Source organism: Emys orbicularis, chromosome 3, assembly GCF_028017835.1.
Source record: "Emys orbicularis isolate rEmyOrb1 chromosome 3, rEmyOrb1.hap1, whole genome shotgun sequence".
Classification (NCBI taxonomy): domain Eukaryota; kingdom Metazoa; phylum Chordata; order Testudines; family Emydidae; genus Emys; species Emys orbicularis.
The window spans coordinates 143,656,336-143,679,282 of record NC_088685.1 but is presented as its reverse complement, the minus strand read 5'-3'; the positions used below and the strand labels follow the sequence as shown (position 1 = coordinate 143,679,282).

General features: G+C 47.4%; 1 protein-coding gene across 1 annotated transcript; it reads right to left on the bottom strand.

Moving 5' to 3' along the window:
• Positions 1 to 284: 284 nt before the first annotated feature.
• On the bottom strand, positions 285 to 22,655 carry LOC135876269 (cation channel sperm-associated auxiliary subunit epsilon-like). Its single transcript, XM_065401465.1, has 7 exons — positions 22,566 to 22,655; positions 14,634 to 14,713; positions 13,505 to 13,604; positions 10,811 to 10,897; positions 7,018 to 7,175; positions 1,064 to 1,117; positions 285 to 471 (listed from the first exon to the last, which is right to left on the bottom strand). Exons 1-7 carry the CDS (start codon positions 22,653 to 22,655, stop codon positions 285 to 287), a joined length of 756 nt encoding a protein of 251 aa, XP_065257537.1.
• Positions 22,656 to 22,947: the final 292 nt, after the last annotated feature.

Sequence of the window (22,947 nt, the reverse complement as noted above, 5' to 3'; positions counted from 1 at the left end):
TGAGAGGTGGCTACTAAGGGGGCCATAAACTGCCCTCCATCTACACACACACACACACACACACACACACACAGGAAACCAATGGGATATGTTAAGCTCAATGGTACAGCTGAAAACTAAACAGGAACTGGAAACTAAACACGAGTCACATTAGTCTTATATGAAAGGTGAAAAGCTGTTTGTGAAAACAACCCTTAACCCATCCAACAACATTGAAATTATTTAAAAAGCCAATGTACTCTTACAATTTCTTTACACAGAATGCCATCAGTATGGTAGGTAAATTATTGGTCCTTCTTCAACTCATGTGCTGTCTTTCTTGTTTGATCTTGTTGGTCATGTGATGGGAGTGGATCAACATAAATGAGTGCTCGATAAATCTTCACATACCTGAAGTAGCTTATAACAAGGATGCCCCCAAAAATGGACAGTATGAGGATTGAAAAGCCAGCAACCTTACCAATGTTTGGACTGAAATACAAATGAGATTCGATTAAGAATAGATGTGGTAAATTTTCAAATTCTCCCCTTATTTAGTCAAGAATCTCTTTGACTTTATATTGACAGAAGACATAACTCTATTTGGAATGATGTCTTCTGAAAACTCTTAAAAATGATATGCATCTTCATGAAAATATGGCTGATTAATGATTAAGTTTCTCTTTTACTCTTCTTTATGGTCATGATGATGTAGAAGTCAAGAGCAAAATCCAAATGATTTTCTATAGAAGTCAATGGCAAGACTCTATGATTTTAGTGGGACCAGGATCAAACACTTTATAAAGAGGTGAGTGAGTATAATGGGAACACTATAAAAGTTCATTCTGGTTTAGAAATATTACTGGTTCCAGTGATATCGCCTATACTTAAAATGGGGAATACTGTTAGAACTGGAATGAAATTGTACCCTACCATCAGGCCAAAGGCTTGGATTTGGATATCGTCTCTAAGATCTCATTACCTATCTGTAAGACTGGGAGTGTCACCAAAGGATAACAATATTATCCCTATATAAATATTAAATAATAATAAATTATGTTTAGTTGTGGCTACTAGCAATTACCTTTCTACTATGCCATATGTACGGACTGCAAAGATTGTATTTAAGTCACAAAAACTGGAATATAAAAAAAGACTGTTAAATATTTTCTCAACTATAAAAATATTCAGAATGAAAACACAGACTCACAATGAAACCATCTGGTGCCCACATTCACCCCACCTCAAGTACTAACTAAAAACTTTATTTAAACTTGAATAAACACATCCAAATTATTTTTTAAAACCATGTACTTTTATATAACTTTCATAATTTAATGCAATGTTGTCAATTCTACTGATTTTTTTGTGAGTGATGGGATTTCACCTAGGGCTGGAGCCAATCTTGCAATGATGTGAGTTGCTTTAGCTCTCTAGTGAATTTCAGCCTGCCTGGGGGAAAACCCACTGACTGGCTCTTTTCTCCAGTTGCCTGCCTCCTGGGGAAAATCAGCCAATCAGAGCTGCTGCAGGAGCAAGCAGAGCACTCTCCCTCTACCCTCAGCAACCTGAAGCCATTCTCACAGGAGGGGAGAGGATAATGGGGAGCAGAAAGAGCCCAGCAGCACTGGGCAGCTCCACTTCCTCCTCCCCACTCCTCTCCTGTGAGCAACCTGACAGCTCCTCTGCTCCTCCCACCTCATCTGTTGTAACACCCAGCCTGAAATGGTTTGGGGAGCTGCAGAACCCTAGGAGCTGCCCACCTAGTCTGGATGGGACTCTGCTGGAGCACCTCCATCCCCTTGGAGGTGGAGAAGGGGTGAAGAACCCCAGGAGGAGCAGCGGTGGGGATGGGGAGGCCAAACTGATGGGTGGGGGAAATTGTTGGGGGTTATATGGGGACTAGTCAGCAGAAATGATGTGGGGTCTGGATGCAGAACTGATGGGGGACTGGGGGCTGAACTGATGGGGGCTGGGAGGGAAAAAAGATGAAAGGATGGGTAGATGTGGGGTGGGAGGGCTGGAAAGAACTGATGTGGAGGCAGAACTGATGCAGGGATTGGTTCAGGGCTGGGAGGCAGTACAGGGTAACACAAAAACATTCTACAAATATATTAGAAACAAGAGGAAGACCAAGGACAGGGTAGGCCCATTACTCAATGGGGGTGGGGGTGGAACAATAACAGAAAATGTGGAGATGGCAGAAGTGCTAAATTAATTTTGTTTCAGTTTTCACCAAAAAGGTTAATAGCGATTGGATGTCTAACATAGTGAATGTCAGTGAAAATGAGGTAAGATCAGCAGCTAAAATAGGGAAAGAACAAGTTAAAAATTACTTAGACAAGTTAGATGTCTTCAAGTCACCAGGGCCTGATGAAATACATCCTAGAATACTCAAGGAGCTGACTGAGGAGATATCTGAGCCATTAGCGATTATCTTTGAAAAGTCATGGAAGATGGGAGAGATTCCAGAGGACTGAAAAGGGGCAAATATAGTCAGGGGTGAAAGTAGACCAGTACGGTGTACCGGTAAGAAGTGGCCGCCAGTACCTGCCTGTACGCAGCCAACATTAAAGCGCTGCCGCGGCAGCGCTTTAACGTCACTGCCCCTGTCCCCCCTCCCGGTGGCCCTACCGGCAGGGCCGCCGATGGAGTGGGATGGTGGTGTAAAAGGGGCAGCTGCCCCGCGGCGCAGCGATTTAAAAGGCAGCGTGTATGGGCTGGCTGGGGGAGGCTGACCCCCAGCTCTGCCCCCTTCTGCCCGTGGCCCCGCTGCTTCTGGGGGCCCGGAGTCAGGCCCCCATACTGGTAAGTCTTCTGTGTTACTGTCACCCCTGAATATAGTGCCCATCTATAAAAAGGGGAATAAAGACAACCCAGGGGATTACAGACCAGTCCACTTAACTTCAGTACCCGGATAATGGAGCAAATAATTAAGCAATCAGTTTGCAAACACCTAGAAGATAATAAGGTGATAAGTAACAGCATGGATTTGTCAAGAACACATCGTGTCAAACCTACCTAATAGCTTTCTTTGACAGAGTAACAAATCTTGTGGATGGGGGGGAAGCGGTAACTGTGGTATATCTTGATGTTAGTAAGGCTTTTGATACTGTCTCACATGACCTTCTCATAAATAAACTAGGGAAGTACAACCTACATGGAGCTACTATAAGGTGGGTGCATAACTGGTTAGAAAACCATTCCCAGAGATTAGTTATCAGTGGTTCACAGTCAAGCTGGAAGGGCATATCAATTGGGGTCCCGTGGGGATGAGTTCTGGGTCCAGTTCTGTTCAATATCTTCATCAGTGATTTAGATAATAGCACAGAGAGTACACTTATAAAGTTTGTGGATGATAAACTGGGAGGGGTTGCAAGTGCTTTGGGATTAAAATTCTAAACGATCTGGACAAACTGGAGAAGTGGTCTGAAGTAAACAGGATGAATTTCAATAAGGACAAATGCAGAGTACTCCACTTAGGAATGAACAATCAGTTGCACACATACAAAATAGGAAATGACTGTCTAGGAAGAAGTATTGTGGAAAGGGAGCTGGGAGTCATAGTGGATCACAAACTAAATAAGAGTCAACAGTGTAACACTGTTGCAAAAACAGCAAACATCAATCTGGGGTGTATTAGCAGAAGTGTTTTAAGCAAGATATGAGAAGTAATTCTTCTACTCTACTCTGCACTGATAAGACCTCAACTGGACTATTGTGTCCAGTTTTGGGTGCCACATTTCAGGAAAGATATGGACAAATTAGAGGAAGTCCACAGAAGACCAACAAAAATGATTAAAGGTCTAGAAAACATGACCCATGAGGGAAGATTGAAAAAACTGGGTTTCTTAAGTCTTGAGAAGAGAAGACAGAGGAGACATAACAGTTTTCAAATATATAAAAGGTTGTTACAAGGAGGAGGGAGAAAAATTGTTCTCCTTAACCTCTGAGGATAGGACAAGAAGCAATGGCCTTAAATTGCAGCAAGGGCAGTTTAGTTTGGACATTAGGAAAAACTTCTTAACTGTTCGAGTGGTTATGCACTGCAATAAATTGCCCAGGGAGTACTTGGAATCTCCATCATTGGAGATTGTTAAGAGTAGGTTAGACAAACACCTGTCAGAGATGGTCTAGATCAGGGGTGGGCAAATTACTGCCGGTGGGCCAGAACCGGCCTGCAAGCTGTTTTAATCCGGCCCTCGAGTTCCCACTGGGGAGCAGGATCTGGGGCTTGCCCTGCTCTCGCTCCAGCCAGAGAGCAGGGTCAGAGGCCACACCACACGGCTCCCAGAAGCAGTGGCATGGCCCCACTCCGGCGCTCCATCCGGGGAGCAGGGTCGGGGGCCTGGCACACCGCTCCTGGAAGTAGCGGCATGGCCCCCCCGGCTCCTATGCATACGGGCAGTCAGGGACCTCCGCTCTGAACACTGCTCCCGCCCCACGTGCTGCCCCTGCAGCTCCCATTGGCCGGGAACCGCAGCCAATGGGAGCTGCAGGGGCGGTGCCTGTGGATGGGTCAGTGTGCAGAGCCTTCTGGCCACGCCTCTGTGTAGGAGCCAGAGAAGGGACATGCCGCTGCTTCCGGGAGCCACTTGAGGTAAGCAGTACCCGAAGCCTGCACCCCTGAGCCTCTCCCTGCGCCCCACTCCCCTGCCCCAGCCCTGATCCCCCTCCCAACCTCCAAACCCCTCAGTCCCAGCCCGGAGCACCCTCCTACACCCCAAACTCCTCACCCCCAGCCCCACCCCAGAGCCAGCGCCCCCAGCCGGAGCCCTCACCCCCCCCACACCCCACTCCCCCACCCTCACCCCCTCCCGCACCCTGAACTCCTCATTTCTGGCCCCACCCCGGAGCCGGCACCCCCCAACCAGAGTCCTCACCCCCTCCTACGCCCCAAACCCAATTTTGGGAGCATTCATGGCTCGCCATACAATTTCTATTCCCAGATGTGGCCCTCGGGCCAAAAAGCTTGCCCACCCCTGGTCTAGATAATACGTAGTCCTGCCATGAACGCAGGAGATTGGACTAGGTGACCTCTTGAGGTCCTTTCCAGTCTTACGATTCTATGATTCTGTGACAGGGGAAAAGGATTGATTTGGAAGTTGGAGGCAGAATAAATTGCTAGGAAGAGGATGGGCAGGTGTGGAGGTGAGAGCTCCTGCAGAGGGACCAAAATCACCTTACTCAATAAATTTGGGAGAATGGCTGACAGTAATTGTAACATACATACAGCAAAGGCCAGGGGGAGTTCAAAACTCAAAAGATAAAAATTATATTGTGTTTTTGGTTTAAAAATAAAATCTCATGATTTTGGGAGTTTCACTCATGATTTTTGAACATTTGGGGTTGGCAATATGGTTAATGTAATATTGATTTTTAATATATTGGGCATTACACTGACTTTCTGTAATGGTGTTGACTTCCAGGAGCATCCTGGGGTGAGTTTTGACACCTTCCCTGCTTTGGAAAAAAACATGTTGGACAAGATTCATCCTGGCAGTGGCACTAGGGCTCGTGTAGGGCCTAATTTGTGCTCCAGCTGCTATGAGCCTTGTGCAGCAGGGAATAGCTGGGTCATAGGGACATCCTGGCCAGTGCCCATCCTGCCCTCAATCTGCACCTGCATTGGTGGCTCCTGCATTGGGGGACACAACCCCTGTGCTAGTGTATCCTGTCAGGGCCTTCTTCAGGGGAGGTGCAGCCTGCACAAAGGGGCCATAAGGCAGAGATGAAATCCTTCCTTTGACGTTTTATCAATGAAATACCTCTGAGAGTGTTCGGTATTTATGGAAAAAGCAACCGAGGGTCCTGTGGCACCTTTAAGACTAACAGATGTATTGGAGCATAAGCTTTCGTGGGTCAATACCCACTTCATCAGACGCATGGATTGTTGAAGTGGGCATTCACCCACGAAAGCTTATGCTCCAATACATCTGTTAGTCTTAAAGGTGCCACAGGACCCACGGTTGCTTTTTAGAGATCCAGACTAACACGGCTACCCCTCTCATACTTGACACGGTATTTATGGGTCTCTCTCACTATGTTTCAGACAATATGTAGGATTCGTGTTACTACCTATTCCTAAATGGAATCCCTTATGGAGTTTATTAAAAATTTCCTTTACATTATGGGGTAGATAAAATGAGAAACTGAAATGGTTTATTAAAGGGAAGGCAAATATCCTTAAGGTATGGCTAACCTTTGGTAAGTGACTGTAAAAATGTCATTGTGCAGTTCAATATTTCTTGTCTTTCAATGATTTCCATATCAAATATATTCAGTTCACACAAGATTTTTTTCTCCAAATACCAGCCCTACAAACTCAACCTGAGCTCTGAGAACCAAGCTGGGGTTTTCCATGCTCAGACATATATCACCTCCTTTAGGCCAAATTAGACCCTCTGTTACAGCTGTGCAACCCCACTGTCTTCAGATTATACTCTCAGTGGCATTTATGCAGTTGAATTGTCATTCATAGATCCAGTTCACCAACTCTTATGTAGGTTAGTTCTGCAGTGCTAACAGGAATAACTTTTAGTCACTTAGCCTAAATTTGCAGAGATTACTCTGAATAAAAGGAAAGAGAAAATCTGTTAAGTAAGATGACATTTTTACAGTAACTTTAGAAAAAAAAAACTGGTTTGACTGTCAGATCCCAGATTTACACTAATGTAATTGAAATTACAATCTGGCCCAGTGGGTCCTGTTGTCAAATCCACATGTTGAAGGCCTCTTGCCTTCCTTTCCATAGAGGTAGGATGAACATTATGTTTATAGCAGCCTATATGGAAAATGACTAGAAATCTAAGAGGAAAAAATAATAGCTGCACAATGAAAGGGTTGAGGACCCTCAGAACCATATCTGAACCATCCATCAGTTAGAGCTGGTAGTGGAAAATACCTGCAACATCTATGGCCAAGTGATACCTCAAGCAAAATAATTTTTTTAAATGACAACAGTGGTTACTTTATTAATCTTAATCCTAAATCAATCATTAAAAAGACTTTTTACATGTCAAAAAAGAAATATTTAACCTGAAATTTGGGTCCACTATCTTCACTCTGAACACATAAATGCCACTGTACTCAGTAGGCCAAATGAGAGAATTGTAACCAGAGTGGTTCAAAATTTGATACAGCTGATTTAGGTCTCCTAGAGGTCCAAGTTCAGATTCAAAGCAGGATCTGTAATTCTGAATAGAAACAATAAAGGAGATTTTTTAAACTAGCTTTGACAAACAATTACACCTACTTGTCTGAGTTTCTGGACTTGTAATTACCTGCCTGCCTCTCTCTCTCATCTATCTATGACAAACCAATAACTCCTTGGAGGTTGGTTTCACAAGCTCTATATACTTAGCCAGCTACGTTGGCTAGCAAGGAAGGGAGAAGCCTAGTTCCCACACATTCCTTGCCTTGTTTCAAACAGTCTACACCCTAAAATAAACTTGTTTAATTTAAATCTAAACCAACCCAGTGTTGTATCTGAATTGAAGTGACTGGGATTCATTAACTCCAGTTAATGTGGCAAGCTGCTGGGTATTTACTCTTTAAAGGAGCAAGCAAACCTTCTTAGCCCTCTGAATGCTCCAGGAAAGATCTGGACATTTCAGAGCAAATAGTTTGGGGAAAATTCAGGACTGGGGGTGTGTTGGAGTCACTTGGCTAGTAGTAACCAAAGCTGGTAGATGCCAGAATGAGGCTGGGGTGTAACAAGCAAGCTACTGGAATCAGAGTGCTGAGCCAGAGCTGCTTAACAAACAGACAGTGCATGCTTGTCTGTTGCCTGTCAGCAGGGCTGGCTCCAGGCACCAGCAAAGGAAGCAGGTGCCTGGGGCGGCCAATAGAAAGGGGCGGCACTCCGTCCGTTGTTGGGGTGGCACGTCTGGGTCTGCAGCGGCAATTTGGCGGCGGGTCCTTCAGTTCCTTGCTTCCTCTAGGGCGGCAGCTCAATCGCTCTGCTTCTGTTTTCGGTGGCAATTCGGCGGCGGGTCCTTCCCTCCTTCTCTTCCTCTTCAGCAGCACTTCGGCGGCAGCTCAGTCGGGTTTTTCTTTTGTTTTCTTTTTTTTTTCCTTCGCCGCTTGGGGTGGCAAAAAAGCTGGAGCCGGCCCTGGCTGTCAGTGTCCAGGCTATGAGCCACAGCAGCAAAGCATTGAAGGCACCCAGAGTTACAGGGCTGGTGGTAAAACAACCACACCCCAGAACCAGGGCTGCCGGGGGGGGGGGGCGCAAGTGGGGGAATTTGCCCCAGGCCCCGGGTCCCACAAGGGCCCCCACGAGAATGTCGGAGGTTCCCCCCCGTCCCCGCCTTCACCTTCCCCCATCCCCTGGTGCCTCAGCACGCCGCATCCAGGAGCGGCCCTGGACAGCGCTGCAGTGGCGTGCAGGGCCGGCTCCAGCATTTCTGCTGCCCCAAGCCAAAAAAAAAAAAAAAAAAAAAAAGCCGCGATTGCAATCGCGATCGGCGGCGGCAATTGGGGAAAAAAAAAAAAAAAAAAAAAAGACGCGATTGGCGGCGGCAGTTCAGCGGCAGGTCCTTCGCTCCTAGAGGGAGTGAGGGCCCTGCCACCCCGAATTGCCGCACGTGCCGCCCCTCTCCCTTGGCCGCCCCAAGCACCTGCTTGTTAAGCTGGTGCCTGGAGCCTGCCCTGGTGGCGTGGCCTGAGCTCCTCCCACTCAGAGCCGCATGGTAAGGGGGCACGGCTCCGAGCGGCGGGAGCTCAGGTCCCGTGGAGCCATGCCGCTGCAGCGCTGTCCAGGGCCGCTCCTGGACGCGACGTGCTGAGACTCCGGGAGAGGCGGGAGTAAGCAGCATGGTAAGCCCCTCTGAGCCAGACACCCCCCTGACCCCACTCCCCCCCACAGCCCTGACCCCCAGCTCCGAGCCCAGCCCCTCTGAGCCGGACACCACCCTGACCCCACTCCCCCCACAGCCCTGACCCCCAGCTCCGAGCCCAGCCCCTCTGAGCCGGGCACCCCCCGACCCCATCCCCACACAGCCCTGACCCCCAGCTCCGAGCCCAGCCCCTCTGAGCTGGGCACCCCCGACCCCATTCCCCAACAGCCCTGACCCCCAGCTCTGAGCCGGGCACTCCCCGACCCAGAGCCCAGCTCCCCACCCAGCTCTGGGCAACAGCAGCGCCACCCTCAGGCAGCGACAGCCCATTGGCACCAACCATCACCATCACCCAGCGACAGCTCCATTATGTAATTGCAAATGTATACATACCATTAAAGCATTTAATGTTTTTAAATAATGTATTTAGTGTATTTTCAAATTATTAAAAATGTATTTCACTGGTTATTTTTTACATTTCCAAATACATGTTACTATAGTATTGCAACTTTTTTTTTATGGAAGGGGCCCCCGAAATTGCTTTGCCCCAGGCCCCCTGAATCCTCTGGGCGGCCCTGCCCAGAACATGACATAAGGGAATGGGTTCAGACAGACCAACGGGCTGAAAAGGCATGGGGACATAAGGGCATTCAACGTCAACACTGAAACATTAAAAAAAACAAACAAACAAAAAAAAAACAATAGAACTAACTTCCCCTACATCTGGAGATGCCCAAAACTTTTACCCCCAACCTGAGGCCTCTAATTGCCCTGGTAGTGCACATTAAGATGAGATGCACAGCCTGGTGACATGGCTGTTAGGTGGCTGCTCAGTCTGGACCTCTGGCCTGGTTGAATATATTGCTCCTCAGCTACTCAGCCTTCAGCTTCTCTTGGAACATATGCTAGTCTAAGTGCAAAGTGTTCACTACCTTTCCCAGTTCAACTGTGTCCTTTCCCCTTCAATCATAGTCCTTTCCCCAAGCTCATGCACCCTCCCACCTAGGGCAACACAGTCCTTCCTTCTTTCACTGAGTCCTCCCCACAGCCCTCACTCTCCCAATCACACACTCCTGCCAAGATAGTGCCCGCCCCCAAGTTCCTCCCAACTGTCCAGGAATCCTCCAGCTTTTTGCCCCTCTGAGCCATTGATCTTCCAGGACTTGGCTGCTCACACTTAAGTGCTGATTACAATAGTTTAGTGAATTGGAATCATACGAATGCCCCTTTGGCCCAGCAGAATGCCAGTTTGGGGCCTCATGAAGTGATTTTGTTTGGATGAGAAATCAGTGAAACAAAATTGAGGTGTAATTCTTTTATACATAGAATTATATTGGTGAAATCCTAGTCCCATTGAAGCCAATAATGAAACTCTCATTGACTTTAATGGAGCCAGGATTTCACCCAAAGTTCTGTTTCTCTGAACATACAGCACACATGCTTTTGTAGAAATCTCAAGCCAGACTCCAGCCCTGTGCCCAAGAAACTGCTGTAACAGGGTCACACGCTGCTGCTGCTTACTCACTCTAACTGCTTAAACACACAGCCTTCTTACAGCCCTCAGCCCCTACATTTGTGCCTGGGGAGACTCCATTAATTCCACACTTTCCCTCTGGCCACATGGCTTGCCATCTCTCTCAAGGGTTAGCCCCTCCCTTGTGTCCAGCTGTTTACCACTACAAAAGAAGTTCAGTTGCTCGTAAAGCTATACAATATTTTAGTACACTCATTTATTTTAATGATGTTTGTGATTTTCTTTCAACCAGACACATGACAACAAGGGGTTAGTGTCTTTCGGAATAACAATATCCTTCCATAGCATTGTCAGATAATTACTGTATTGCCATCTGACTTGTATTCCACTTGCTCCATCATGCTTTAATTAGACTTCCCCCTCCCCGAGATACTAATAGTGTGAGAATGCCAAGTAAGACAGCTGCAGAGTTCATTCATATTTTTCATAAACTATTTGTAAATATATAATTTCCTACCTGTGGCCCCCATATTTCGTCTAATGTACTGTTTTCATGTTCTTCAAGCATTGAAATCCAAGTCTGTGCTTCACGTAAACAACCCACCTATTCAAAAGAATTCAAATGTACAAAATAAAAAAAATATTAGTTCTCTATCCCTGTGTTATTTTCTGAAGGGTAATACAGTATTTACATAGGTCTTGGGCATTGTGGTTCTGTATATTTTATTTATCTTATATAGCTCCTATAGTGAAAGAACCCCGGTACAAATCTAAGGCAACAAAACATACTTGGGGAAAGACTCTGTCCTTAGGGGGTACATTATTTTAAAATAAAATATTGGGATAATAATATTAGGAATAAGAATGTTAACATCAAGTAGGGCTTCAAGTTTCAATAGCTACCTGTACTGATTGAAGTAGGCAGCACCGATGAGAATAAAATAAATGCTTCTTGAAGGGAGCCAAATTAAATGGGCTTGACTTGACCATGATATGTAAATAGCACTAATGTAAATTGTAGCCATAGCAAAAATACATTCTGAGAAGGAAAAGGAACAAGTGGACTTGTAGCCCTTACAGCATCTACAATGTCTGAGCTGTGCATTCTGTCAGGAGTTGGTACCAGAAAGGCAGTAATAAAAAAAAAAAAAAAGAAGAAGAAGAAGAAGGGGACTGACACATTGAAGCACTTAGGATATGTCTACACTGCAATTAGACTCAGGCTTCTGGGGCTCGGGCTAATGGTCTGTTTAATTGCGCTGTAGGGTATAGACGTTTGAGCTCGGGTTGCAACCTGAGCTCTCACTCAGACCCTCCCACCTTGCAGGGTTCTAGAGCCCAGGCCCATCCACCTGAAATGTCTAAACCACAATTAAACAGCCTCATAGCCTGAGCCCCACGACTCTACGTCAGCTCGCACAGGCCAGCCGTGGGTTTTTAATTGCAGTGTAGACATAGCCTTAGGAAAAATGTATGGTGTCCAAGAAACAATGAGACATCAAAACAAAGTGGGATGCAACACAGCTGAGGAGCCAGACAGTGACCCTCCACAGGTGCTCCTTCATCAATCATGGTCATTCAGGTACTGACCATTGCAGCACTTAGGACTATACTCTGATTTCACTTATATAAGAAGGACTACATCCCAAGACTCCAGTCCCCATAACATTATGGCTCTTTTATGAACTGTTGTCAGAGGAATCCAGTCTGCCGTCCTCTGAGCTCCCACAATCCCATACTATGGATGAAGATTCAGCAAAAGGTAATTCAGGTAAGAGGCCTGAACCAAAGCCATTGAAGTCAACGATTGATTTCCATTTTTTTTTGTACCAAACCCAATGTTAGTACTGTCTTGCTTTAGTATCTTCCTGCAGGGGTCGGGATGATGATGTATTGAGCAGCTATGCCACACAAGCCATGGCTTTTCTATTGCCAGCCATTTCCATCTTCCAAACTGTGAAGAGTCAATTCTGCTAAAGCTCATCCCTATTTTTGCCAAATTCCGGCCTAGTCTAGCAATAATTCCATTTCCTAGCCTTCCATACATTACTTTGACAGCATGATCTGACTTTGAGTGTCCTGGGGAGCATGTCACTCTGCTTAAAAATGAAAGGCTATATTCTGTTTTCCATAGGCGGCAACTTCTTCAGGTGCCGATGGGTGCTCGACACCCCCCCTCACCCCCACCCCGACTCCACCCCTGCCCCGCCCCCTCCTGCCCCTGCCCCACCCCCATTCCACCCCCTTCCCCAAATCCCCACCCCAGCCTCTTCCCCGCCTCCTCCTCTGAGGGCACCGCGTTCCTGCTCCTCCTCCCCCCTCCCTCCCACAGCTTGTTATGCCGCAAAACATCTGTTTTGCAAGCACTGGGAGGAGAAGCGGGAATGTGGTGCGCTCAGGGGAGGAGGCAGATGTGAGCTGGGGTGGGGGGGGGGGGGCGGGGAGCTTGGCTGCCGGTGGGTGCAGACCACTCACCAATTTTTCCCCACGGGTGCTCCAGCCCGGGAGCACCCACGGAGTTGGTGCTTATGCTGCTTTCAGTTATATAGAAATTGCTTTTCATAGGATTGCATGGGTATTACTGATGGCAGAATCTGACTTCAGAGATTGCAATGATCTCTTTTTAAGAACAGGCTAGATAAACACCTGTCAAGTATGGTCTAGGTATACATAGCAGGAAGGACTAGATGATCTCTTAAGAGCTTCCCAGCCCTACATTTCTGTGATTCTATATGGATAGTCCTATATTCCCATTTCCCCACAAACAGAGGGCAGACTTCAAAACTTCAAGATGGTTTTGAAGATTCACTTCCTGAACCATACTACCATGCACATAATTCTTTTTTCTTTTCTTTAATTACCTCTTGATTTTTATTCATGTGTTCAGTTTTGAACAGTGTATGCTGTTAAAATCAATAAATTAAATGCTGAAAGTTACAAGTAATGAAATCTGCAACTACTATACAATACCTCCATTCAAACAGGGTGATTCAGACTGAAGAGGACTGAACATGTATAAAAACAAGCTTTACCCAACTGCACTAACAGATAGCAAGTGTAAAAAATCAGGACGGGGGTTGGGGGCTATAGGTGCTTATATAAGAAAAAGCCCCCCAAATCAGGACTGTCCCTATAAAATCAGGACATCTGGTCACCCTAAACTGCCACAATATATAGTGACAAATATAATCTAAATAAAAAGATGCCTTACCTGCTTCATAGATGAGTTGTAGCTGTAGTCACTTCTGCCCTGAACCTCCCATAATATAAAATTTGCCTCAACTGTTTTAACAAATGTGCTGCCATCATATCTATAAACAATACAGGTATAATATAATGCTTCAGTAAAAGTATATAAATGAGCAAATACCTCTCACTCCATGGCCCTGGTGGGAAACATGGACAGTGTGGTGCTGCTGTGCAAAAGGAATAAAGGACAAGCAGGGAATGTACAGCCCAGAGCAGAGGTGGGCAAACTACGGCCCGCAGGCCACATCCGGCCCACGGGACCGTCCTGCCTGGTCCTTGAGCTCCCGGCCAGGGAGGCTAGCCCCTGGCCCCTCCCCTGCTGTCCCCCCTTCCTTGCAGCCTCAGCTCGCCATGACACCAGCGCTCTGAGCAGCAGGGCTGCGAGCTCCTGCCGGGCAGCATGGCGGTGTGGCTGGCTCCGGCCGGGCGGCACGGCTGCCAGTCCTGGAGCTCTGAGTGGCATGGTAAGGGGGCGGGGAGCGGGGGGGTTGGATAAGGGGCAGGAGGTCCCGGGGGGCAGTCAGGGGACAGGGGGTGGTTGGATAGGCATGGGAATCCCGGGGGGGGCCTGTCAGGGGGCGGGGGTGTGGATAGAGGTCGGCGCAGTCAGGGGACAGGGAGCACGGGGGGTTGGATAGAGGGTGGAGTCCCAGAGGGGCAGTCGGGGGACAAGGAGCAGGGGGGTTGGATGGTTTGGGGGTTCGGAGGGGGGCAGTCAGGGGGCGGGAAGTGGGAGGGGGCGGATAGGGGGCGGGAGCCAGGCTGTTTGGGGAGGCACAGCCTTCCCTACTCGTCCCTCCATACAGTTTCGGAACCCCGATGTGGCCTCAGGCCAAAAAGTTTGCCCACCCCTGGCCCAGAGGCTTTGCTCTGAGGACTCCCTACACAACAGTGCACTGTGGGCAAATAGAATGCAGCATCATGGGTGGGACCAAAGGATCTTCTGCAGTGTGGATATTCCTTCCTTCAGCACTGGGCTGGCTATTGTTACGCTTGCCACTCAGCTGGAGTAGCCACTACAGCTTCAGAGAACTGTGTAGCGCTGTGGGAAGGAGTCCTCCTGCCACACAATATTTCAGCTTTATACTTACAAGGCAATATCAGGGTGAAAAGGTATTGCATAATGAAGATCCATTAGGCAGCCATACTCATCCCAATCATAATTTACAACCTAAAAAAGAAAAGTTGTGGTAATATGCTGTATATTTGTCTATATTTCTTCTTTGCGTGTGTAACCCACACACCTTCTGGGTGTGGTGTTGTGTCCCATCTAATGGCACTGAGACCACTTAGAGAGACAGATAAAAGGAGTCTGCTCTACAGCCTTAGCTAACAGGCAGTTGGCTTTTAGCTCATGCTGTAGAGACTCATGCACTAAGCTCCAAAGGTCCCTCCTTCAATCCTGTCCGGCTGTCGGCGTTACACATGCACACTCACATCAACTAAAGTAAAACCCGGTAACTCTCTTACCAGGTCTTCAGTTGTTGGATCCCACAGATATTCCCTAGTGTAAGGAAAAACTTATTGTTGGTTTTACACCTTTTCAAACCATATTCCCCTCTTTTCTGGTATAAAATGGATTGGATTGTTTCAGTAGGCAGATTTAAAACTGAGCATGCAATTTTCTTCATGGTTTAAAAACATGCGAAACAAGCTTTTCCAAATCCCCCTGCTATAAAGTTGTAAACTCTGCCAGTTGTAATGTATATCATTAGACATCTTAAAGAGACATCAACTTAAAAACAACACTTGCATCTGACAATCTGTAAGCAACTACTGTTATAAGCATTACTCATAACTAGTAACTAAAATAGCTCTTTTTCCTCCCAACTTTCTTCTCTTAGGGTAGGTCTACACTTACCCGGTAGTTCGGCGGCGAGCGATCGAACTTCTGGGTTCGACTTGTCGCGTCTTGTCTGGACGTGATAAGTCGAACCAGGAAATGCTCGCCGTCGACTGCGGTACTCCTGCTCGGCGAGAGGAGTACCGCGGAGTCAACGGGGGAGCCTGCCTGCCACGTGTGGACCGAGGTAAGTTCGAACTAAGGTACTTCGAACTTCAGCTACGTTATTCACGTAGCTGAAGTTGCGTATCTTAGTTCAAAGTGGGGGGTTAGTGTAGACCTGCCCTTAGAGCATGTGGCTGCTCTCCTGGCCCCATTGAATTCAATGGGAATTTTGCTATTGACTTTAGTGGGCCATGGTTTCACTCCTTGTGTACAGTCACTTTCACTGTATAGTCATTTGAGGCTTGGTCATGTTACCATTGAAATCCAATGACAGAACTCCCATTAACTTCTATGGGTGAAGGATTAGGCCCTTAGTTGTTTTCCCTGTTTGTGTGGATATTTCAGACAGCAACATTGGAGAGAAAAACATTTTTTAAAAAAATCGGATGATGTGATTGGATCAAACACAAAACCTGTGATGGGGACTAAAGGACAGGTGTAGTAACAAACTACTTTTAACTAGATTTTCTTTCTTTCTTTCTTTCTTTCTTTCTTTCTTTCTTTTTGGTTGACTAGGTTTCAAGTTGAGAATGTCTCTTTACAAATATTTAGAATACTAATTTGTTTAAAGTAATTGGTATTGCATTGCTATGCTGAGAAAGAAAATAAAATTGAGATTAAATACATAAATATTGAAATATTCTAATTTTCCCACTCTCATATATATATATATATATATATATATATATATATATATATATATATATATATATATATATATATATATATATATATATATATATATATATATATATATAATGTGGCTTCCTGCATTTTCATATATAAATTATATCTAAAAGGCCATATATTTCTTTTTATGGTCATTTAATAAATCAAGTTTCTTACCCAGGTATTTTGTAAGTAGTAAAATTATGTTTGATACAGGTTATATCTGAAGGTCTGTGGAAATAAAATAGATGATCAGTATAATTTAAGGGTTTTTATTTGTTACTAAAGTAGTGCATGAAAATGTAAATGACTGAACTCATCATGCTAGTATTGTCTGAGAATTATCACTGTCCAATATTTGTTCTATATTTTGACCTCTATTCACCAAAACTTTCTCAAATGCTTTGATAGAGAAAATCTGGCCCATATTTAATGTCTCAATCTGGCCCCTTTTTCACCACTCTGGCAGTGCAAATTGGCCATACACTGACCACATCTGGCTAGCTGTGAATTCCCTCAGCAGAGAGAAGCTCTCAACTGACAGAGCCAGCATAGCTTAACTGGTTCTTATTCCACTTTCTCTCCCAGCCATGTCATAGGGAGCATGCCAAGTGGGGGAAAGGGATGAGACTGGAGTGCCACTGTGGTCTGCCTTAGGGGGCCCTTGCCAGCTGGCATATGTTTAGAGCAGCACTAGGGCTGCTCTAATCTACTCTGGAGCTGAAGCTGTGCAGAGCAAAGTTTCATGGATCCAACTTCTCATCTGCACTGAGCACCTATTTCAGTGATAAAAATTAGTTATTGTTGTTCTTCGAGAAATGTTGCACATATAGGGCTGGTCTACACTGGGGGGGGGGGGAAATCGATCTAAGATACGCAACTTCAGCTACGTGAATAGCGTAGCTGAAGTCGAAGTATCTTAGATCGATTTACCTTGGGTCCTCACGGCGCGGGATCGACGGCCCCGGCTCCCCCGTCAACTCCGCTACCGCCGCTCGCTCGGGTGGAGTTCCGGAGTCGACGGGGAGCACGTTCGGGGATCGATGTATCCCGTCTTAACAAGACACGATATATCAATCCCCGATAAATCAATTGCTACCCGCCGATACGGCGGGTAGTCTAGATGTACCCATACATTCCACTTAGGTATGTGTGCGCTCCAAGCACAATCACTGGAAATTTTTCCCTTAATGGAACCCGTCAGGGCGCCCCCTGCCAGTGCATGCCAATAGCACCAGTATAAAGCGTCCAGCCGACCCCACATCCCCTCAGTTCCTTCTTTCTGGAAAACTCCAGTGTAGAGGGGTCCGGGGGACTGGTCGTGGAATGGACATATTCAGTGCATCTCAAAGAAGAACAGTTATGGAAGGTTAGTAAATGTTTTTTCTTCTTTGAGTGATTGCACACGTGCATTCCACTCTATGTGACTCCCAAGCAGTTGAATAGATGGAGGGATTGGAGTTCATGGACACACAGACTGCAGAACAGCTTGACCAAATTTTGGCATAATCTCTGGAATGCTGAGTGATGGCGTAATGGAAGGAGAATGTGTGCACCGATGACCAGGTTGCTGCTTTACAAATGTCCTGAATAGGAATCTGCGCTAGGAATGCTGCTGGGGATGCTTATGACCTTGTGGAATGAACAGTCAGGTTAGTTGGTGGCGAAACGCTGACCTGCCTGATTGTAACACGTGCGAATACATGAAGTAATCTAGGATGAAATTACCTGTGAAGAGATTGTGAGACCCTTCATCCTGTCAGCTACAGTTATGAACAGTTGAGTGGACCTTCAGAATGGTTTAGTTCTTTCTATGTAGAAAGCTAGGGTTCGTCCATCCAATGAGTAAAGACGTTCATTCCTATTTGCATGAGGCTTTGGATACAAGACAGGAAGGTAGAGTGCCTGATTGCTATGAAATTGTGAAACCAGTTTTGGGAGAAAACGGGGGTGAGGATGTAAATACACCTTATCCTTAATGAAGACTGTGTACGGAGGTTCTGATGGGAAGGCACGGAGTTCCAAGACCCTTCTGGCCAAAGCGATGGCGACTTAGAAAGCCACTTTCCAGGAGAGATATAACAAGGAGCACATTGCCAAAGGTTCAAGCGGTGGCCCCATAAGCTTTGATTAGACCAGGTTCAGGTCCCAGGGGGAACAGGTTCTTACTCAAGGGTACTGTATAACCTTTCTAGGCCTTTGAGGAATTGGACAGACATGTCATCTGAAAAAAATTGACCTGTTATCCACCCAAGGGTGGAAAGCCGATACCCCTGCAAGGTGAACCTTGACAGAGGAGATTGCTAAGCCTTGCTGTTTCAGGTGCCATAAATATTCAAATATGTCTTGTAGGGATGAATGCATGGGTGAGACTCCACGTTGGGATGCCCAAACAGAGAACTGCTTCCACTTAAAGAGAGGAGGGCTGGTGGAGGGCTTTCTACTACCTAGTAGGACCTGACAAACTTGCTCTGAGCAAGCCTGCTCTCTGAGATTTAGCTATGGAGTTTCCAGCCATTAGATGAAGGAGGCTCAGGTTTGGGTGGAGCAGCCGACTGTGGGCCTGGGAGATCAGGTCTGGATGCAACAGAAGTGGGATTGGAGTCACCACTGAGATGTCTAGCAGAGAACCAGTGTTGGCAGGGCCATGCTAGGTCCATCAGAATAATCTGGTCGTGATCCTGTTTGATCTTTAGCAGCACCCTGTGCATGAGTGGACTAGGATGTAAAGCATAGTAAAGTTGTCCCATCCAAGGTAGTAGAAAGGCATCTACGATATAACTTGAACTGTGGCTTCTTAGAGAGCACAACTGGTGACACTTTCTGTTGTACTTGTTTGCAAATAGGTCTATCTAGGGAGTCCCTCACTGCTGGAAAACATCTCTCACCACATCCAGGTGAAGGGACCACTCGTGGAGACTGGAGAAAGACCTGCTGAGGTGATCTGCCAGTTTTGCGTTCCTGGAAGGTAAGAGGCCTCAAGACTGATTGGCTATGTAAAACTGCCATAGCTGTATTGCTTCTTGACAAAGGAGGGAAGAGCAAGCTCCTCCTGGCCTGTTGAGATAAAACAAGGCTGCAGTGTTGTCTGTGAGAACAAACAAGTTTCTGCCCATAATGTGGGGCAGAAAGGCCTGACAGGCAAGGCCAACTGCTTTGAGTTCCCTGACATTGATGTGGACTGATATTTCCGCCAAAGGCCTTGAGTTCTATGGGGAGTTCACGTGAGCTCCCCACCCTAGCACTGATGCATCTGAGACCAGGGTCATTGATGGTTGAGGGCCCTTAAAGGGGACTCCCACACAAACTGTAAGCGGATCCAACCACCAATTTAGAAAGACAAGAACCTGTGGAGGTACCCGTGAGTACAGATGGTGGCATGTTGGCGAGTACATGGAGGCCAGCCATGTGTGGAAGGGTCTGAGGTGCAGCCTTGCGTGTGGTACCATGTATGTGCACAAGGCCATGTGACCTAAAAGCCTCATACAATTAATTTCAGGCTGTTGTAATTGGATGACCTTTGAGGTGTGTTATTAGGGATCTGATTGATTGGAATCGCACCCCTGGAATGGGTAGAGTTGAGCACCGCCCCAATGAACTCTGTTCTCTGCAGTGGAGTGAGGGTAGACTTTTATGCATTTATCAGAAGGCCTAGGGCCTTGAACGTTGACTGGATGAGTTGAATGTTGGACACTACCTGATCCCTAAACTGACCATTGAGTCGCCAGTCGTCTAGATAAGGGTAGACCTGCACCCCTAACCTCCTCAGAGGTTATGCCACCATACATTTTGTAATTGTATGCTAACATATATTGGTAATTTGAGTTGTTCACTACATATCTGAGGAACCTTCTGTGGACTTGGTATATCAACATGTGAAAATAAGCATCTCTTAAATTGAGGGTGGCATACCAGTCTATGGGAATCCAGTGAGGGGATAAGGGATGCCAGGGTGACCATGAGGAACTTTATTTTCTTGAGATGGGTCTAAAATTGGTGTGAGACCTCTCTTGACTTATGGGATTAGGAAATAACGGGAGTAGAACCCCTTCCCTCTTAAATTCTGCGGAACCTCTTCCATGGGTCCCACCCAAAGGAGAGATTGAACATCCTGGACCAGAAGTTCTTTGTGAGAGGGATCCCTGAGGAGGGATGGGGAGGGAGGGTGGAAAGGAGGGGTAGAAATAAACTGGAGGGCGTATCCCATGGGACTACAGGAAAGGTGGTTTGCAAATAAAGAAGAAACAGGGTCTAGCATCATGGAAACCAGTATGGCATTCTTGAGCATCCCATCAAAATGCCTGCTTAGAACACCTTGGATTCCTGGGTGGGGCAGACATTAACATCCAAGTAGAAGGGGGGTGGCCTATGCCTAAAACCCCTGATTTTCTTCCTCTGCAGTTCCTGATGGCCAGCCAGGGCAGAGTACCAGAAGGGTTGAGTCTTTTAGACCCTGAAGCTTCGCATCAGTCTGTTCCAAAAAAAGTGAAGCTCCTTCGAAAGGCAGGTCCTGAAGTGTCTGCTGGACCTCCTCAGGGAGGTCCCAAAGACTATAGCCATGAACTCCTGCGCATGGCAACTGCCGAAACCATGGACCTGGCTGCCGAGTCAGCTGCATCCAAAGCAGATTGTAAAGAGGCCTTCACCGTTGATTCTCCCTGGTCCACTAGAGAGGAGAACTCATGCCTGGCCTCTTGTGGGAGCAAGTCCTTCAATTTCTGCACAGAGTCCCACATGTTAAAATCATACCTGCCCAGCAGCGCTTGCTGGTTTGCAATTCCACATTGTAACTTAGGGAAAATGGCATACTGGGCAAAGTTGCCCTCAATGCTTCCCTCAGTGACCCAATGCCCCCTAGGCCTGGGCAGCCAGCTTGATCCCCTCCATGCCCTCATCACAGCTTAACCATGTCTGAGGCACTGAATGGAGACAGAGCACTGACAGCACCATGCCCCAACTCCCTTATGGCCCATAGACACACTGAATGGAGGAGGGGCTCCTGCAGCAAAGCAGATCCCACCCCAGAGCTTTAGGGGCCACAGTCCCCTCCCACTGAGGCACTCACCATGGAATCTGGGGGACCCCAGATCTTGAGGTGCCAATAGGACAAGGAGGTCTGGTCTGTATCCCAGGGTCCAACTGGAGCCCTGTGACGGGGTGTACCTACCTCGCACCAGCCCCAAGAGGGTTAACTTGGCTTTGCGGGTTGAGGGAGCCCTACCCCTCCGACCCTGCTGGGCATGCTCAGCAGGGAGGCAGCATATAAAAGGTAGCAGCCCAGCTCAGTCTGGGCAGGCTGTGAGCTCTCTCTACAGGCCCACGGCTCGCAGAGTGCCAGTCAGACTCTAAGTTGCCCAATGAGCCCCAAGAAGGGGCTGCACCGGTGGGAGCTTGGCCATTTGAGGACCCCAGAGACCCAGTGGAACTGGGGAGCTTTGACGAGGGGGAGAGGGTAAGAAGCAGGTCAGGGGACTTAAACTTTCTGACAGTGAGTGTACTGGGGAACCAGTCAGGGTGTTTCGGGAGGATCCCCGCTGACTCAGTGGTCAGCACCCCCACCATAGACAAGGCCCTGGGCTGGGACTCGGAGAAGCAGGGAGGGCCCAAGTCCCCTTACCCGGGGCGCCACCCCTCTAAGTGGCGCCCAACTCCCCCAATGGGCCAACAGGCTATGCAATCCCACAGAGGTGGGATACTATGACGACTCTGGCCATTGGGCCACATTGCCCCTTGCAGAAGGTCCGTTTACTGACTCTGGCCATTGGGTCATGCTACCCTGACTAGAAAGGCCTCCTTATTGATGTCAGCCAGTAGGCCAAACTACCATGGCCCTAGTAAAGGTAATTAGTATAAGAACTAACTGGCTACGATACTGTCTTTACCCTTCTTTTGGACCACACATGACCTGACACCCCGTGGTGGGTGTACCTACCCCATGACAGGCCTCTTTCCCCCCGACTCACCAGGCAGGAGAAGATGAAGCTAAGTGTGAGACCGGAGGGGGAGGGAAGGAAGAAAGAGGGAGAGACTGGGCTGCTGCCAGATGGGGCCTCAGCTGGTGGCACAGCCCTGTGTCTGGGATGCACACAGAGCACCAAGGCTGGAGGTAAGAGAGGCCTGCTCAGCAATTAACTTCATCCCTGGGTCCCTGAAGAAGCAGCTGTCACAGCCCCCCCACCGCACTGCCCCCTGCACCAGCCACGCACATGCCCCAGGTTGGAGCAGCCAGGCCAGTCCACAGGGGGAGAACCATGCGCACTTGCTTCTGGCCCGAGGACTCCGCGCTCCAGATCAATTGTGCCATTGTGGTGAGTTATGGGGCTGCTGGAGTGCCCAGTTGGCCTACCTGGGGCAGGTGCAGCCTCTGGCTCTGCTCCTGCTGCCCCCCAGTGAGCTCCTGGCCAATCACTTGATGGTACTCCTGTGCCTGGACCATGGACAAGTGGAAATGCCTAGAAGAGTGGCAAGAGCAGCTCCTTGGATGGGAGAAGTAAGACTTGATCTCAGACTTGAAAGATGATGAATCTCTGTCAAGTGACAAGAGTGGTGCTGTTCCCACCGGTGTCGGAGACTGGTGCCATGGTGGAGACGTCAACACTGTGGCAAACATAGCCGGGCTGTTTTTTCATTAGAGCCCCTTGACTATGGAACTTAACATTTATTGAGCTTCTGGTTATGCTACAAGGCTCATCTATTTTTAATTCTTCTGTAGAAGGAGGAGGTGACTG